General features: G+C 35.3%; 1 protein-coding gene across 1 annotated transcript in view; it reads left to right on the forward strand.

The window, feature by feature from the left end:
• The first annotated feature begins 1225 nt into the window (after nucleotides 1-1225).
• The window catches only part of LOC132281043 (disease resistance protein RPM1-like), a 37178-nt gene continuing 17992 nt past the window's right edge, over nucleotides 1226-20411 (forward strand). Inside the window, exon 1 of the mRNA XM_059782781.1 lies at nucleotides 1226-1387. Coding sequence (XP_059638764.1) covers nucleotides 1226-1387 — 162 coding nt within the window. The remainder of the gene's footprint in view (nucleotides 1388-20411) is intronic.

Genomic DNA, 20411 nt, shown 5'->3' on the forward strand with positions numbered 1-20411 from the left:
TTTAGTTTTTCTTTTTTGCAGAACGGGTTTGCTTTTCATTTTTTGTTTTTTTGTTTTGATTAACTAGTATGCTCTACAAGGCCATTGACTGCAAATGCCTCAAATCTACTGGACAATCGTCTTTGTTTTGCCCAAAGGAGTCGTCACTGAGCTAAACAAGTTGTTGAGATCCTTTGTTTGGAGGACGGTTTAGGCTTGCCTAACCTTGAAGTCTCTAACAGAGCTTCCATCCTAAGGCACATTTGGGACATTCAGGCTGCAAGTTCAAACAGAATACGGGTTAAGTGGTGTTGACATTACCGGGTGCAAGGGAGGTGCCTTGTATCTCTGAAGATCCCACCAGCTAGAACTTTCATCAAACACCGAGTTAAATGGCTCAGCAGTGGCCCTCTCTCCCTAGACCTCTCCACTCAATCAATTGAGTCTTCAGACTCACGACCTTTGATTCCATAACTCCTATCAACCCTCCAGTCAGACAAAGATTTATTTGCACTTTTAATACTTTATTATTTATCACGTAAGTACTTTCTTTTAGTGGATCGTATCATTACTAGTTAATATTTAATCAGTTTGCGATATCAATAGACAAGCTCGCTTCCTCTGTCGCTAACTCAGCCTCACAAGATAAGTTGGGACTAATAGAAATTCAAAGTGGCTCAGCAATGGCCTTGGGTCCTGCTGGGTTCAATTACTCTTGTTTGGGCTATTGTTTACTTGGCCTTCTTTGTCTCTTTGGTCTGCTTCGGTACACGAAGGCCCATTGTATTTACTATTTTTTATTAATATATTTACTTTACCTTTTGAATTTCATTACAAAAGGACAAATAATTTTTGATTTATTTGTTAAATGCAAAATGTGCTGATTGGGTGTAGTATAATGTTGTTTGTGTGATTAAAAACGCTTTATACCACTATATAAAAAAAAATATAGTGTTGAATGGTTATGTCGAATACATCTCCATCCTTATCTCACTCTTCATCATCTGCTCAACCATAATGCTTTTAGTATGCATTATGGAATTGTGTTTTTAAATTTGGTCAATAGAGAATTTAGATTAGTCATTTGGTTTGAAAAGCAACCAAACTGTGTACAAACTGGTTTCCGAAATTTTATTTTTTATTTTTTTTAGTTTCTGTTTGAATTTGTGAGTGTTGAATGCAAAATTTTTGAAAACGAGATGAGCAGTTCCTGAATAATTTTACCGTTATTTCACTTGCTATATGAATGACCGATTGGACAAGAGGACATGGAAATACATATTTGGAGCTTGCTGTGCTACAACCGTGTTCATTCCCTCCTTCCACAACTACCGGATTTGGTCTTGGCCTTTGTATGGCCACTTACACTGCCTGGGACATGGCCATAGCAGCTTTCATTCACGGCCATGTAATATATACAAACACTCACAATATTATATTATATATATATATATATATCAACTGGTGGAGGAGGAGGAGAATTATTAAGAGGAAAGCAAATGGAAAAGGGCTTTGGATGCCATATAATTTTTTGAAATACAAAATGTTCTGATTGAATGATTTGTACTTAGGATGCTGAATTAGTCTCAAATTACAGTTACAAAGAAATGGAAAAGAGAGACAAAAAAAAAAAGTTCACATACACAACCAATTATTCCAAAATAAAAGCAGAAGTATGATCATTAGTAATATAAAAATATGATCATTGTTCGAAAATAAAAGCAAAAAGTTGATGATTAAATTGCTAATTCTTTTATATATGTTACTTTTGTTTGTTTGTTTGTTTTTAAATTTTTAATTGTTGATTAATTTTATGTGTTTCTTATTAGAGGAGGCTAGCATCAAGAGTCGTTGAGCATTAAGTTTTTTTAGTGTAATTTCAACCATATATTAATTTAACCAAAATAAATATTAAGCATAATATCAAATTATTGCAGGTTCATTTGACGATAGGCTTTTTGACCTTGAAGATCCAGACCAGGTTTTGTTCTCATTTTCAATTGGTTTTGATTAATTCGGTATTTCTCTGATCTGCTCTTCCCATTTTTTCTCTTTTTCAAGACTTTGAAGAAGATGATGGTGGTGGTGACGATGAATAGGAATGCAGAGAGCAAGAGTAAGACCTAGCCCCAAAAAAAAAACATAAGGAAGGTAAGTAGCAAAATTAAATATATAGCTATATGAATTTAATTTCGTTTTTTAATTCTCTTTTTCTCTATTATCATAAAAGTTAATATGATTGATATTAATGAAAAAATATAAACACTTAGGAAACTGATCTTCGAGCAATAGGGCAAAAAAAAAATTAAATAAAAAAATAAAAAAAATAAATTGGTATATTAGTTAACTTATGCTATATTATATAATTCAGTTTCTGTATTTTTTTTATAAAAATCTTCGATTTTTGGAAGGAAATACCAAACAATATTACGGGATTGAAAACTCTTAAACCAGACATAATATCCAACAAGGAGCTATGAAGATGATGAGGAAGAGGAAGGCAAGAACTAAAAAGGTGAAGATTCAAAATTAAATATGTGTGTATATATATATATCACTACTAATTTGAATGTTAAATTGTTTTTTAAAAAAATGATTTTTGAAATGCTATAGGAAATCACATTCACTTTCCATTGAAAAATATAGAAAAGCTTTAAAAAAAAAATAACAAAAAAATCGTGCTCAGAAAGAATATGATTAGGCAAAATGCATGAAAGACAAAGTTATTATTGGAAAACATACTATTATTGTGGTGAAATATCTAAAATAAATAAGGAATTTAATTTTAAAAAATATATAAAATGTTAGGAAATAAAATGCATGTTGAGTGATAATACAAGTTTTTCCTACCTGCACCCTTTTGATAGCCTCAATGATGCCAGTTTTTGTTAAATTCGTTTTGCAATGGTGATAGAGATGATCTAGGAGACAAGAATGAGTGGGGAAAGACAAAAACTTTGCAAAAAGAGAAAGGGACAAAACACTTTGGCAAAAGAAAAGCTAATGGTTAGGTTTTTCTTTATTAAAACATTTTTTTTTTAAATGCAAAATATTCTTATCAGAGTGATTTGTGATTAGGATCATGAATATTCATAGTGCTCCCACTAAAGGGAAGAAAAACTTATTATTGAAAAACATACTGTTGTTGTGGTCAAATATGCTTATATATCTTTGGAGAAATAACATTAATTTTGAACTTGCTACACCTCCTTTAATTATTATTTTTATTTATATTTTTATTTATAAATAAGGAAACTTTGAAATTTTTACAACTTATTTTACATTCTCTTACTTTAACTAAATCTTTGTAGGTCATAGTTAGGATTGCGATTGCCGTTTCCCTTTTTTTTTCTTTTTTTTTTCTTTTTTTTTTATGTGGCTCGTGAAGAAGTTGCATATACATGGAACAAAAAGACTAAAGCAAAATAAGAAGATATGAAGATTTTTTTTTTATTTTTTATTTTTTTTATTTTTTTATTTTTGGTTTGGTTAAGTAAAGATATAAGGCGAAAATGGTTTTTATTTTTATTTTTTTCAAGGTTCAATGTATTTTTGTGAAGTGGTGGTGTGAAAAGATTGATAAGTTCAAGTGTGAACAATTGTAATTTTAAATGCTTTCGTATTTTTTTTAACATATTTTTCTGATCTTCATTGTACAATTGTTTGGTTTCTGAATACATTTACTTACTTTCTATATGATAAAAACATGATTTTTTTTTTATATGAAATTTTTTATGTTAACCACACGTGGCAAAACTCTAGTGTATATATATATAACTTCTTCAACAACACAGAGTTTCATAAATGAGTTTGTAACTTTCTTGCTAAAAAAAACAACAAAATGAACAAATTTAGTGCAACGAAGGTGAGGTGCGTTATTATCATTTGTAGTGTTATACATTAAAAATGAATATTTCGAATAGTGTATGCTAAGAAAAATAAAAAATAGAAACTAATTCAATAAATGATTAAAATATATATATATTTTTTTATATCTTATCTACAATTATCAAGAGAAGCTAAGTGACAAAAATAAAAGAGGACCTAATATGTTTCAATTACCCTACATTTTATTATTTTTACTTGGTGAGGACTCAGTCCAGTCTTGCTAGCTCATCAGTGATAACGCCGATGCCTGTCACTTACAAACAAAGAGAAGGTGAGAATTGGTCTCATAAGAAAAATTATGTGGATGAGAATTGTTTACTTTTTTAAAAAGAAAAAAATACTAACAAAGGGAGTATTAATAGCTTAGCGTGATAGAGATGACTTTTTTTTCAAGTCTAAAAGGGGATCATTGGTCCCCGTTCATTACACAATGACACATAAATAAAAAATGAGTTAATATAAAATCGATGCACTTGCTTATGGATTATTAGTCCGTATGACTACTAAAAAATTTCTCTTATATGGGAGTGATTTTTAAATTATCCAACACTAATGATCCCGACCTCGTGCAAAAGAGGACCACAAGCTTGTAGACAAATTAAGAGGAAGTGTCGCATAAGAAAAATTTTAAGGATGTGAATTAATTGCTTACTTTAAGAACCCCGCCCCCCCCCCCCCCCCGCGGCCGCGGCGACAATATGCCGATTATTAATGGCTTGTGGTGATGCAGAGGACTTTTTTATTACTATTATATTACATTTTTTTTTTCATTTTAATATATGTACCTATAAAATATATTATTGCCCTTATTGAAAAAATTCATAATCCTACTGTTCGTCATGTATTTTTCTGGATCCATCCAGACTTAATGGGTTCACATTCATTTTAGACTCACAAGAAAAGATTGACTGATTGGAATACACACACACACACACACACACACACACACACACACATATATATATATATATATGGAGATTATATTTGCCATCTATTTTTTTCAATTATACTCCATTTATCTTTTTTCTTTTAAAAGAAATGACAAGAATGTCTTTGAATTAATTAATGTATCATTCTTAATTTTTAATATCATAATTACCATTTATACAACTTTAATTTTTTTTTTTTTTTTTACCTTCTTTACTTTCTTTACTACAATTTTTTTACCTTCTTTTCTTTCTTTATTATTATTATTTTCTTTCTTTATTATTATTTTTTTACTTTCCTTTTTACCTTTAAATTACAAATCATGATTTTATTTAACGGTCATGATGATTTTATGGAGGATCATGATTTTATTTAACGGTCATGATGATTTTATGGAGGGTCACGTGACTCAGTGACATCTCCTCTATTTTGTAAAATAAGGTTAGAGTTTCTAAATGAATAAAGTGAACGTGAATGATGTGTGTTAGAATTTCTTGTTAATAGTAAAAAATTAAATAAAATAAGAAAAAACGTTAGGATCCATTTTTCACTTATATCCATAATGGTGGGACAATGGACCGCAGGCTGGAATTGGGCTCCATAAGCCTGTTTTTTTGCTGTGCTTTTATTCAACAAAAATAAAGCATCTTTTTCACTTTAATTAGGAATTATATATATGAATCCATTTAACCATTTCCTTTCTCATGATTTGGCTGCTAGGTCATGTACGTATCAGAAGAGCATCTTGACTCTGACGACCAATATAATCATGAATTTGTGGTGATTTTTTTTTTTTTTTTGGTGAGTCTAAAATGAATGTGAATGTGAACATAGTCGTCTTAAACAAATAAATATTAATTAAGATATAGCATCTTGACTCTGACAACTAATATAATTATGAATTTGTGGTGATATTTTTTTTGTGAGTCTTAAATGTGAACCCATGGCCGCCTCAAACGAATATATTATCTACACTGACCAGAAGAAGACTAGGCTACAAATGCAATAAAAAGACAAAAGAGGACCAATCTTGTTTGAGCATAACCTTGGGTCACTTATTTTTAGTGTCGCCTTCAATGACTGTGACTTACATTTCGTCTCAAATTTAATTTCGTTCCAAATTTAATATCGCCTTTGATAATTATGATTCACGTTATCAAAAGCAGCATTAAATTTAGAATGAAAAAAGTATTTTCATATGCAGAGCACAACAGAGCACCATTGGTGAAAATTATATAAAAAATTATTACGTTGCTTTGAAATTATTGATATTAAATTATCTATTAATTAAAAAATAAATAAATGTGTCAATTTTGTGACTTTATTAAATTTTTTATTTATATGTTAACTAATAATTCATGGGACCAATGACTTCACCTCTATGTAATAATTTCTTAAATTATAGTATCGTGTGCCGTTGGATTTTTCCATAAGGTATGTGACAGTGTTGTAGAGAGTACATTTTGACCACCTATAATATTTTGTTGTCCGAATCTTGTAAATATGGTGAGTATAAATTATTGAGTTCAGTAAATTAAATTCTCAAATTTTTAATGTACTAATTGATTTTATGTTCAATATTGTTTTGGGATGAAATATTTAAAAATAATTAACTAATTTACAAACAAAAAAAAAAAAAAAAAAAAAAAAAAAAAAAAAAAAAAAGCATCTTGACTCTGACAACCAATATAATCGTGAATCTGTGGTGGTTTTTTTTGTGAGTCTTAAATGAATGTGAACCCATAGCCGCCTCAAATGAATAAATATTGATCGACATATATTACCTACAATGATCAGAAGAAGACCAAGCTATAAATGCAATAAAAGGACAAAAGAGGACCTATCATGTTCGAGCACAACCCTAGGGTCACCTACCTATCTTTTACTCCTTCCGTCCCAAATTTAATGTCCCTTTAATAACTGTGACTTACATTCCGTCCCAAATTTAATATCGCCTTTGGTATCTGTGACTCATGTTACCAAATGCAACACTAAATTTAAGACGAAGGAAATATTTCCATATGCAGAGCACAGCAGAGCACCATTGGTGAAAATTATATAAGAAATTATTACGTTGCTTTGAAATTATTGATATTAAATTATTTATTAATTAATTAATAAATAGATGTGTCAATTTTGTGTGGACTTTATTAAATTTTTTATTTATATGTTAACTAATAATTCATGGGACCAATGACTTCACTTCTATGCAATAATTTCTTAAATTATAGTGTCATGTGCAGTTGGACTTGTCCATAAAGCATGTAACGGAGCTATAGAGCCTATAATATTTTGTTGTCTGAATCTTATAAATATCAGTGAGTATAAATTATCAAGTTCAATAAATTAAATCCTAGAATTTTTAATGTACTAATTGATTTTACGTTCAATATTGTTTTGGGATGAAATAGTTTAAAATAATTAACTAATTTACGGGAAAAAAAGGCATCAAAATAGTATATATCCTCTAATTTAGGTTATAGTAATAAAGATAAAATTAAAATATCCAGAATATGCATTACACAGCAACACTTAGCGATAGAGTCAAGGACTATTAATCATACTTCGAAAAAAAGAGTTACAAATCCACCAACACATCAATGTATTATAGACAATTTTCAATCTTTACTAACAAATTATATTAATCAATTTCAAGATTAGGAATGACCCGAATGGGTGGCTGGTAACGTAATCCAACTTGGAAGATTAGTTTTGCTTTCAAACTCTAATGCTAAAAGTATGTCATCTTTGACTTCGAACGTTAGTGAATAGTGTGATTCAATGATGGGATGTCTACCTAGATTTTGAAATATATTCATTGCCCAGCCAAAAAGACAAATTTTAAAATAATTATAGATATGATATTTTATTATATAAATCTATTAATTATAAAAATAAGAGGAACTCATATCATCATATATTTTTTCCTTCTACAAAAATTTATTTTCCTTTCCTGCTTTTCAAGGCTTAAATACTGCTAATTTACAAAAAAAGAAAAAAAAAAAAAAAAAAAACAAAGGTTCAAGCACCATATTTGTTGTACTAATTAAGCACTGCAAGACTAATTTTATTAATAAAATAATAATTTTGCTTTTTTTTTATTAGTTTTATTTATTTATTTATTTATTTATTTTGAATAAATTCTACTTACATGAGGACCCCTCAGGGTTTGTCAATATTCCACATAAATCTATTTACGTTTCACAATTTCACTTATCTCTTTTATAGTGTGTTATTTTATCATTTTGCCCATGTGCAATTAAGCCACATCAACAATTATGTTGGCGTAAATAGTTACAGTATATTGCTAGCAGATGGTCACGTTATTAGTTAACTACTATTTACTATTTAATTAACTTTTTTTTTATATTTTTTATATATTTCTTATTTTGAGTAAACAAATTTAAAAATATATATATATTTTTGTTTGTTTGTGTTTTCTACAACAGTTATTTTTCCAACCACTTGAAAACATTTTTATATTTGAATTGAACAATTTTTTTAACAAATTTGAGGGTTGCATAAATAAAAAGACGTTACATATTTTCTCAAAATTAAATAAATAAAATAAAAAGACATTATATATTTTCTCATAATTTCATAAATAAAATACAAAGGACATTACAAATTTTCTCACAATAAAATAAATAAAATAAAAAGACATTATATATATTTTTCATAAATAAAAATAAATTACATATGACTACCTCCTTAATTTAGTTTATTTAAAATTGCACTTTGTTTTTTAATGATCCATGCTTTTGATGCCTCTGTTGGAGCCTTAGATGAATCTTAACTCATTATATCTCTTTCAAAGTTCAATTCAGCCATTCTTTCTCTCAATTCTATCTCTAGCTGTTTAGTCCGTTCTTTTTTCAAATTTGATTATATCTCCAACTATTTAGTTCGTTGTCTCTCTAGGGAAAGTTGAAGCCTGGATCGCGCTCCTTCCATACCTGCTTCACCAAACACAATGCCATGTTCTATTACAGCTTCCAATTATCTAAGAATTTATATTTCAAGAGATGACTTTTTCTTTTTACGAATCTTTCCTCTTTTTTGTCCCTCGAGGTATTCGAACCTTTAGTATCGGCTAGTGGGTTGTCATCGCTAAGGTTTACCGAATGTGGAGTTAATATTGCAGGAGTTGAAGAACTGGTGTTGTTGTAGTAGATTCAAAACAATTTCCAAGCTCATTAATATCTACATCAACACCTCTTTCCTTACTTGTCCAGTTGGATTTTTGTTAGCGTTGCAATGCAATCTGCCATTTTTTCGTATCCTGAAGTCCATTTCAACAATGCTCATATTTAAATTTGTGTTTTTGTTGAATTTGAATTAAAAATTTGGATTAAAATTAAGAATTTTAAAAAAAATGCATAAAGTAAAAAACTTACCAAATCCTTCTCATTGTAACCACTGATTGGAGTGTCATTGACATTTTTGTAGTATCCTAAAAATTTGTTTACTTCACATTAAAAGTGTGAAAAATGGTTCATCAAAACAATGTGTGTTCTTTTTTCTATCATGTCTCCCAATTGCCTAACTCAATGACTGTGGATTTGTTGCGTCAATGTAGTCTTAGTTTGATTTGTACCCATTACTAAATCTTCACCAATCATGATCCATGCTTTGCACAAAGTTATACCTTCTTATTCGGACCAATTTGAACTTTTTTCCTTAAGGGTGGCTGTGATTGAGAAGGCTGGTGAGATAGATTTTGGAATTGAGGTGTGTATGGGGGTGGTTAAGATGATTTTTGGAATTAAGGTGTATATGGGGGATAAAATGAATTTCAGAATTGAGGTACGCATTGTGATGGCCCTGGTTTTGTAAATCTAGTGCGTCAGTGATGACCAAAAGATGACCCGATAACGGATCCGAAGTGCAGAAGCGAAAGAAGTTCAAAGCAAGAGAAAAGAAAGGTTCTGAGGCGTGGACGAGCGCTTGTCCAAAGCCAAAGCACAGAGCGCCCGTTCAGCATCCATCAGCGCCGAGCGCTCGTTCGGCACTCCTCAACACTGAGTGCTCATTTGACACTCTTCAACACCGAACGCTCGTTCGACACTCTTCAACACTGAGTGCTCATGTGTTTGTCTGCCGGCCGAAACTCCATTATCAGCCGACTGAACCCCAATCATCAGCTGAACGACGTAACAAACAGCAACAATCAGCCGAACGATGTAACAGACAACAACAAAAGATGCTACTGCAATGCATGGGGATGTGTTCGGTACGTCCAACCTTAAGGTTGTACATGCATTCCAATGATCCGAAACAAGTTTAAAAACATACTTGTGAACTTTAAAATTAATGGCCCTTGGCCTCATGTTATACATACAAAATAGGTATCATCAAGTGTACTTAGATACACATTACACACCAAGGAAGCCATCTTAGCTTCTAAAATACCATATATCCATGGTATGCAAAAATATAACATCAAAAGTAAAGCATGCTAAACATTTACATGGCAACATACAAAAATGTTCTAAAGTGCTCATAAGTCAATAAGGATGATGAGCATCCGAAAATATAGTCTCTTTACCGTAAAATAACACAAACAACTAGGCTAAGTAATCAAGTTACTCGTAGGAAGAAACATATGCGTATACCCTAAAATTTTAATATCATTGCAAGATTAATATAGACGAATACAAGGGATCATTCCACTTAATATCTATGTTTAAGGTGTTCTAAGGGATCATCTTAAGCTAACTTAAATGATTCTTTAACAACACAATATCAACATCAATGTACTTAACAATATCAATTCGCCAATAGCAAAAATTACAAGTTACAATTAAATATTGGTTGTCAACTTAGAATTGAATGCGAAATCAATTAGTGAAAAACTTGGACATCAAATCCCGGAGTAAATCAAGACCTAAATGGTTATTCCGGGCAGTAACCCGCTGGGAATACCACCCTAGTGCGCATTAAAAATGGGGAGAACTCGTACCTCCCGCACTAAAGCCAAACTCTAGCCATGTCATTTGTAATAATGTCCCAAGAGAATCCAAAATCATAATTAAGTTCAAAACTTATACACTATAATTAAGGCATATAAACCACCTTCCATGCACAAGTATTTTGAAACCACACAAATCATGTCTAAGGGTTCCAAGTCTAAAATGGCATACCAAATGACAAGTCCTCATCAAGATATAATGCACAATACAATACCACCAACTTATCAATTTAATTCATGCCTCAACAATAAGCTTTATATACTAATTCTTAACATTATAGTAATAAGTTTCTAAAATAATTACAATTAGTAATCCACAAGAATATAGAATTATCATCACAATAAATATAGCAATTCAAGTCAATAAGAATTGTATATGACATCAATAATTCTACACAATATAAATACATATCATATATGCTTAAATTAATAAATCCTAAGTCAAATGTGAGGATTTCTTATAATATGCAAGACTACAATATTAAAAACATGTACACAATATATATTAAGCCCCAAAGGATCATAAAACACTTAAAACATAAACATACTACCACCCCTACCTCAATAGAGAATTGAATCTCTATAATCCAAAGCAACTAAGCTTAAAATGGGAAACAAAACTAGGGTTTTGTAGAGGAGAGTGAGAGGAAACTTTTACTTCCCAAGGTTAAAGGTCTAAGGTGAGTGGAAGGAGACCAAAATGAAACAATAAGCTCTAAACTAAGCTTTTCTTCAATGGTGGCTATGTTAGGGTTTTAAGAACAAAGGAAATGAAAGAGATAAAATGAAATGTGGTGGGTGAAGGATCTAGTATTCCTCTACTCACTAAGTGTTCTTACACTACCTCTCTCACACACACAATGTAAGAGTTAATTTGGTGCATATACTTGTCACCAATCCATGGCTCCTTCCTAGGCTTAATCTTAAGCCTACACTTGTCAACCATCCGAGCTAACAATTGCACCTATCCTAGGCCAACAAGTGGGTGAATCTCCACCCTCCACATGTCACAAGATAATGCTTCCAAGTGACTCCACCCCAATGCCAACAAGTGGCTCTATGAGAGTGTGACACTTGTCACACTATCCAAAAATTGTAAAAAGGTCCTTTTTCAAAATATCTTCCAAATTAAATTACAAAAATGGTCCCTAAAACGAAAAATAATTATTTTACATAATTACACTAAAACCTCAAAAATCAAGAATGTTTCCAAGAAAATATGCATCCATGCCCTTTACGAAAAAAAGTAAGTAACTAGCATGCTTTTCTACGAACGTAAAAATACAAATACTTTGGAAATCAAATATTATGGATGCATGCAAAGCTGGAATCAAATCCGAGCCCGAAAAGTGAGGTTATGCAATGAAAAATAATAAACGGGAAAAAGACAAAAAAAAAGAATTTACCGAAAAAAGAAAGGAAGGAAAATGACCGGGTTATTACAACCTATCCTCCTTAAAAGGATTTCGTCCCTGAAATCAAGTCGTACCTGAAAGAGAGAACAAATTGAGATACAGAGAACGAACCTCCTGTTCGAGCTCCCAGGTAGCATTCTCAACGCCGTGATGTCTCCACAAGACCTTAACCAATGGAATGGTCTTGGTCCGTAAGACCTGTTCCCGTGAATCAAGAATCTGGACTGGACCCTCCTCATAGGTTACATCCTCATCAACAACAACATCTGTCCACCGTAAAACATATGATGGATTCGGCTCATACTTTCTCAACATAGAGACATGAAAGACATTGTGAACCCTATCCAGGTCTAGCGACAATACCAAACGATAAGTAACTTCACCGACGCGCTCCAAAATATGAAATGGTCCAATGAACCTAGGAGACAACTTGCCTGTTTGCCAAAATCTCAGAAGTCCCTATTCTGAGCTAGCCAAAAGACAATGATCTCCTCCTCCTATCAGCATAACTCTTCTGCCTATTCTGAGCTAGCCAACACTGCCGAATCAACTTAATCTTCTCTGTAGTCTCAAAGATAATATCGGGACTCAAGGTGACCGCATCACCTACCTCAGTCCAACAAACTGAAGATTTGCAAGGTCTGTCGTACAACGCCTCAAAGGTGCCATGCCAATACTGGTCTGGTAACTGTTGTTGTAGGCAAACTCAACCAAGGGTAAGTAGTCTTCCCAACTACCCTCAAAATCTAAGATGCAAGCCCGTAGCATATCCTCCAATATCTGAATGGTACACTCCGACTGACCGTCAGTCTGAGGATGGAATGCCGTGTTGAAATGAAGCCCCGTATCAAGAGCTTCCTGAAAATTCTGCCAAAAGTGAGACGTGAATCTGGGATCCCTATCCAAAATAATGGATACTGGAACCCCGTGAAGCCTAATAATCTGCCTCACATACAACCCACTAAGTCTCTTTGTGTCATCTGTCACTACCATAGGCAAAAAGTGAGCCGTCTTAGTTAATCTGTCAACAATGACCCAAAAGACATCATTCCTTAACTTAGATCTCGGAAGTCCAGTCACAAAATCTATAATGATATGCTCCCACTTCCATTCTGCCACTGGTAATGGTTGCAACAAACCTGCCGGTCTTTGATGTTCTGCCTTCGCTTGCTGACAAGTAAGGCATTTAGCCACGAACTATGACACATCCCGTTTCATACCTTTCCACCAAAATTGTCTCCGCAAATTGTGATACATCTTCGCACCACCAAGATGAACTACAAGTCGAGAATGGTGAAAATCCGGAAGAACAACGTTATGACAAGACAAAGGAACAAACATCTTCCCTCTGTATCTGAGACCACTGTCTGAATGCAAGGTCCAACCCTCTACATTCTCGCCGGCTGAAATTCAAACGTGGATGGACATCATCTCTCCATCCTCCTGCTGTGCCTCAATAACGCTACGAATAAGAGCCGGTTGAGCCACAAGGCTAAACAAGATAGCCGGTGAAACATCCTCATAAGACTATAAACCAAAATCTGCAAGCTCATCTAGCATCTTCCATCTGTGAACGAAAATGCTAGCAAGAGTACTCTGTGACTTTCTACTCAATGCGTCGGCCACCACATTGGCTTTTCCCGGATGATACTGTAACTCAAAGTCGTAGTCCTCCACGAACTCAACCCATCTGCGCTATCTCAAATTCAAATCCTTTTGAGAGAAGAGATATTTGAGACTCTTATGATCAGAGAAAACCTCGAACCTCTCCCCCCACAAATAATGTCTCCACCCTTTCAGGGCAAAGATAACTGCTGCCAACTCCAAATCATGTTTCGGATAGTTCAACTTGTAAGTCTTTAATTGTCGAGACTCATAAGCTACCACCTGTTCAGTCTGCATCAGAACACACCCTAAGCCTTCTCGCGAAGTATCACAATAGACCACGTAACCTAAACCACGTTCAGGTATGATCAAAACTGGAGCTGATGTCAATTTAATCTTCAATTCCTGAAAAGCAAAACTATAAGCCTCATTCCATATGAACTTGACTCCCTTGCAAGTAAGTCGAGTTATAGGTGCCGCTAGACGAGAGAAATCCCGAACAAATCTCCTGTAGTAGCCGGCTAGGCCAAGAAAGCTCCTAACCTCAAACACTATTTTCAGACGTTCCCAATCTATCACAGACTCAATCTTCGATGGATCCATTGCAACACCGCCCCCTGACACAACATGTCCAAGGAATTTCACCTCTGGTAGCCAAAATTCGCATTTCTCGAACTTGGCATACAATCAATTATCCCTAAGGATTTATAAATCTGCTCTCAAGTGATACGCATGCTCTTCCTTCAAAGCTGAGTACACGAGAATGTCATCAATGAACACCACCACAAATCTGTCAAGATAGTCACTGAATACATGGTTCATCAAATCCATGAAAGCTGCTAGAGCATTGGTCAAACCAAATGGCTTCACTAGAAACTCATAATGGCTATACCGTGTGCGGAAAGCGATTTTGGATATATCCTCATCCTTAACCCTCAACTGATAGTAAACTGATCTTAAATCAATTTTCAAAAAGTATGTCGCTCCCTCCAACTGATCAAACAAGTCATCAATCCTAGGCAAATGATACCTGTTCTTGATCGTAGCGTGATTCAACTTGTGATAATCGATGCAAAGTCTCAAAGACCCATCATTCTTCTTCGCAAAAAGAATTGGTGCCCCCCATAGTGAAACACTGGGACGAATAAAGCCTTTAGCTTTCAAATCATCCAACTGACCTTTCAGCTCATCAAGCTTTGCCAGTGCCATACGGTACGGTGCCATAAAGATGGGTACTATATTTAGAATGACATCAATGGCAAAAATAACTTCCCTTAAAGGAGGTAACTTTGTCAGTTCCTCTGGAAAGACATCAACAAAATTCTCAACAACTGCCAGAAGAACACGGCCCAAATTGCTATCCTTATCAATTAGCAAACTAGCCAAGTAAGATCTGTGGTGACTCTAGTCACCAATTTTGAAAATCATTGCTGGGTGGGAATTTCTCTGATCTCCCACAAAATGGAAACAATCTCCCTTGGGAGTGCAAACGGACACCCTCCCGTGGAAGCAATCGATCGTAGCCCGAAAGAATGACAACTAATCCATCCTGAGAATGACGTCAAAGTTTGTCATGTCGAGAACAACAAAATTGAACTCTAAGGTCCGCCCACCTATCTCAATTGCACAATCTTGACAAACACGATCCAAAGATACTGGACCCTCAACTGGCGTGTCAACACAAAGAAAACTGTCCCGAAGTGTGACCTCCAGACCCAATGAATGTACAAATGATGCAGAAATGAAAGAATGTGATGCACCTATGTCAACAAGAACCTGTGCCCAAGAACTGAAAACTGGAAAGATACCTCAAATTGAAGAGGTCCCTGCGGAAGCATCCGCCTGTGGAAGAGCGTAGGCTCGTCCCTGAGCCCCTGAGCCCTGCTGTGAACTGCCATGATAGCCTGACTGATTTGTAAAAGCAGTAGCTATAGAGCCCCTGGCTAGATAAGTGCCAACTGGCGCCACTGGTTGTGGTGCCTGAGGAACTCTGAAACCAGACTGAACCATTGTAGACTGTGCCGGTACCATATGTGAATCTGTGCTACTACGTGATTTATTCAATAACTTTGGACAATCCTTCTTGAGATGACCTGGTTGCCTACAATAGAAGCAAGCTCCCTGCCCTGTTCTCGTAGAAACTGATGTTTGACTGGCCTGTGGTCGAAGCTATGGGCAGCAAGGCTTGATGTGACTCGGTTACTGACAATGGTAACAAACCACACCCTGGGTTGATCCCGAAGATACAGGAATCGTGGGTGCAGAATGAATCTGCTGTGGTGCCCCCTGTGAGTGTGTATTGTTCCCTGCCTTGGCTTCTTCCACTGACTTCCGGAAGATAACGGAATGTCTCCGTGAGGCTGCTTATGTGAACCTCTGATCCGTGATTGATCCCGTTCCTCTGCCTCAGCTAGCATAACCCTCTGGACCACCTCTCTGTAAGTCCTCAAATCAAGAATTGAGACCTGGGGTCTGATGTCAAGATGTAGTCCATCCTGAAATTTCATTGCCCTGGCCTCATCTGTCGCCACCATATCCTCGGCATAACGAGAGAGAGAAGTAAATTGTGTCTCGTACTTAATAACACTCATAATGCCCTGATAAAGACCTGTGAACTATATCCTCATCTCCCGCCTCGTAGCCCTAGGAAAGAAGCCCTTGAAGAACAAATCTCTGAACTCATTCCAAGTCATGAACTCAACATTGTAGATATTGGTCATAGACCTCCACCAGATATCTGCATCTCCCATGAACATAGAGGCAGTCAAAGAAATCCTCAACCTGTCCGTGGGTACCACCATACTGTACAATTTGCGAACCATAAGGTCCAACCAAGCCTCTAGGACTAGTAAATGGATCAATCTTAACCCTCTATAGTCGCATGAAGTACTCCATTGCCTCATTGACTATCAGTGCCAGTGCCGGTGCCAAAACCTGTATCCCTGCCACCTGCCTGTGTATCAATTCCTGTAGGGACTTAGCAATCCCTTAATTGATTCTTTGAGCCACCCGCTCCTTATAAGTCGGTGCCCACGGTGGATTAGCATCCACGCCATGATTTGGAATCCTGGGACTCCCCGGACCCCTCGTAAACTCGGTGTCATCCACCTGCTCCTCAATGCTCTGATGCGAAGACTCTCCACGCGTGACAACCATGATGGTAGACGTACGAAAGGAAAGAGGTCAACAATAACACAAGTTATTATGATCGAATGCAACTCATACTATGAATACACAAAACACGAAATAAGACAAGGTATGTAACATACGGTCATGCTAAAATAATCAAAGAAAGCCCTTTAAACAGTTAAACACTTAAGCAAATAAGCATACATGTCAAACAATGATACTTTTAAACATATAAGAATATAAGTATAGAGACATGTTATAATACCAAGAGTGTTATCAAGAAACACGTAAACATGTTACAACGCCAAACATGTTATCAAAGGCATGTGAATATATCAAAGTAGATCAAAAAAAGCATGATATGCACCTAAAACCCGTTGTCTTAAGGTATTCAAACCTAGGAGTTCTGATACCACCTGTGACGGCTCTAGTTTTCTAAACCCGGTGTATCAGTGATGACCAAAAGATGACCCGATAACGGATCCGAAGTGCGAAAGTGAAAGATATTCAAAACAAGAGAAAAGAAAGGTTTTAAGGCATGGACGAGAGCTTGTCTAAAGCCAAAGCACCGAGCGCCCGTTCAGCATCCATCAGCGCCGAGCGCTCGTTCGGCATCCATCAGCTCTGAGCGCTCGTTCGACACTCTTCAACACCGAGCGCTCGTTCGACACTCTTCAACACTGAGTGCTTATGTATTTGTCAGCCAGTCGAAACTCTATCATCAGCCGATCGAACCCCAATCATCAGACAAATGATGCAACAAACAGCAGTAATTAGCCGAACGATGTAATAGACAGCAGCAAAAACTGCTGCTGCAATGCATGCTGAGGTGTTCGGTCTAACCTTAAAGCTATATATGCATTCCAATGATTCAAAAGAAGTTTAAAAACATACTTGTGAATTTTAAAATTAATGGCCCTTGGCCTCATGTTATACATACAAAATAGGCATCGTCAAGTGTACTTAGATACACATTACACACCAAGGAAGCCATCTTAGCTTCTAAAATACCATACATCCGTGGTATGCAAAAATATAGCATCAAAAGTAAATCATGCTAAACATTTGCATGGCAATATACAAAAATGTTCCAAAGTGCTCATAAGCCACTAAGGATGATGAACATCCGAAAATATTGTCTCCTTTCTTGTAGAATAACCCAAACAACTAGGGTGATAATCAAGTTACTCGTACGAAGAAGCATATGCGTATACCCTAAAGTTTCAATATCATTGCAAGATTAATATAGACGAATACAAGGGATCATTCCACTTAACGTTTATGTTCAAGGTGTTTAAATGGATCATCTTAAGCTAACTTAAATGATTTTTTAACAACACAATATCAACATCAATGTACTTAACATCATCAATTCGCCAATAGCAAAAATTATAAGTTACAATTAAACATTGGTTGTCAACTTGGAATTGAATGCGAAATCAATTAGTGGAAAACTTGGACATCAAATCTCGGAGTAAATCAAGACCTAAACGGTTATTCTGGGCACTAACTCGTTGGGAATACCACCCTAGTGCGCACTAAAATGGGGAGAACTCGTACCTCCCGCACTATAGCCAAACTCTAGCTATGTCATTTGTAACAATGTCCCAAAAGAATTCAAAATCATAATTAATGTGACGACCCTGGTTTTTAGGCCAGTACGTCAATGATGAACCAAAAAGATGATCCGGTAACGGATCCGAAATGCGAAAGCGAAAACAGAAAACAAGACTCTAAGAAACCAAAGTGACTTTCCATGAGGTCGTGGAACTCAATGAGAACTGACGCGGAAGCGAAAGATAAAAAATATGACAAATAAGCCCCCAGGGGTAAAATGGTAATTTTTTTGAAATTATGGATTCGGGTGCCACCGAACATACCACTGGAAAGACAGCAAAAAAATAATCAAGATGAACTCAAGAATCGTATGGTTCGGAGTCCGGACGAAGGAGAAACGGCATGACGAAGAAAAACGAGCACTTAAGGCTAAAGGGTAAACTGGTAATTATTCAGGAAGATTTGAGTGCAACTGAGTATACCGTTGGCAAAACATTGAAAAAATAATCAAGTTCAAAAAAAATTTCACTCGATTTGAAGTCCGGACGAGAGAGAAACAAGGGTTTGAAGTTAAGATGTCGCGGCGGCCCGACGAAGGTCATGGCACGCCCGGCGCCCATGCACGAGCCTACCGGCACCCGATGCGGCGCCCAATGACATGCACCATGACATGCTAGGAAAGAGAAAAATTCAGTCAGAACTAAGAGCTGAAACGAGGTTCGAAAAGAATTTTTCTGAAAAAATATAAAGAAGAAATACCCCCTAAAATCGAGTTTTCTACTTGACAGTGCAAACAAAAACGAAAAAAACTCACTGTGAAATCCCCAAAATGCCCCTAGATCAGAACTAGACAAGAGGGCAAAAGTTGCTACAGTGATTGTCCTGATCTGAGAGTAGAAACGGGCTAGAAGATGAATTTTTCTAGAAAAACACGAAAAAAAAACCCCTCCCGAAATCAAATTTTCTACCCATAAACGCAAACGGAAACAAATAAAATGCACTGTAAAATGCCCAGAATGCCCCTCCATGAAATCTGGTAGTGAGGGTGAAAAAGCTGCTACATTGCAAAACTGAAAGCTGAACTTTGAGAGGGATTTCCGGTACCAAGACGACATTTTATGGAAAAACATAAAGAAGAAAGCCCCCCCTAAAATCACGTTTTCTAAGTGACCATGTAAAGACCAAAATTTATTTCCCGAAAAAAAAACCTCAAAATACCCTAAAATCAGATTATGCAAGAAAATTTTAAAGTGAATCCATAGGAGGCTCAAATCACAAAGGAAAGGGTTTTTTTTGAAAACGATCATGCATGCAAACGTAACTTACCTATTAGGACGTGCTACAATGGTCCATGGCTTAAAAATACCGCCGATACAAAATCCCACCCCCCGACAGCCAAAAAGGCAAAAATAAACAAGAAATGGGAAATTTAAAAACCAAAATTAACAAATAATTTCAAATTACCGTTTGGCCCTTGGCCACACTTCAAACATGATTAATGAGACCCTATGAAAGAATAAAAATGGAATTCCCACACCCGATGCAAAAGTTATGGCACAATAACTCATGAATTTTCAATATTTTCATAGTGAACCTTGAAAATAAAAGTGCCTAGAATACAAGATACATGTCATTGGCTTTCGGCCTCATCTCATACATGTCAAATACATTCTAAATAGTGTACTCATGTACACATTACATGTTTAGAATCAAATATACACATTTTGACATAAAAGGCTACAAATAGCATTTCAAGCCAACCTTTACAAGAATTTAAAACCTTCAAGTTTACAATCATCCAAGCAATGATGAACATCACGAACCAAGTCTTTGTACTTGAACAAATCCTCCAGTAACTTCAGGGTGAGTAAACAAGTTTACTCGTAGAGAATAAGCATGCATCGACTCGATTTCTTTAGAGATTTTTACATTGACTTGAA

This window comes from Cornus florida, unplaced genomic scaffold (genome assembly GCF_030987335.1).
Source record: "Cornus florida cultivar Cherokee Brave unplaced genomic scaffold, ASM3098733v1 CherokeeBrave_3.0.0_Hap2_Chr11, whole genome shotgun sequence".
NCBI classification, from domain to species: Eukaryota; Viridiplantae; Streptophyta; class Magnoliopsida; order Cornales; family Cornaceae; genus Cornus; species Cornus florida.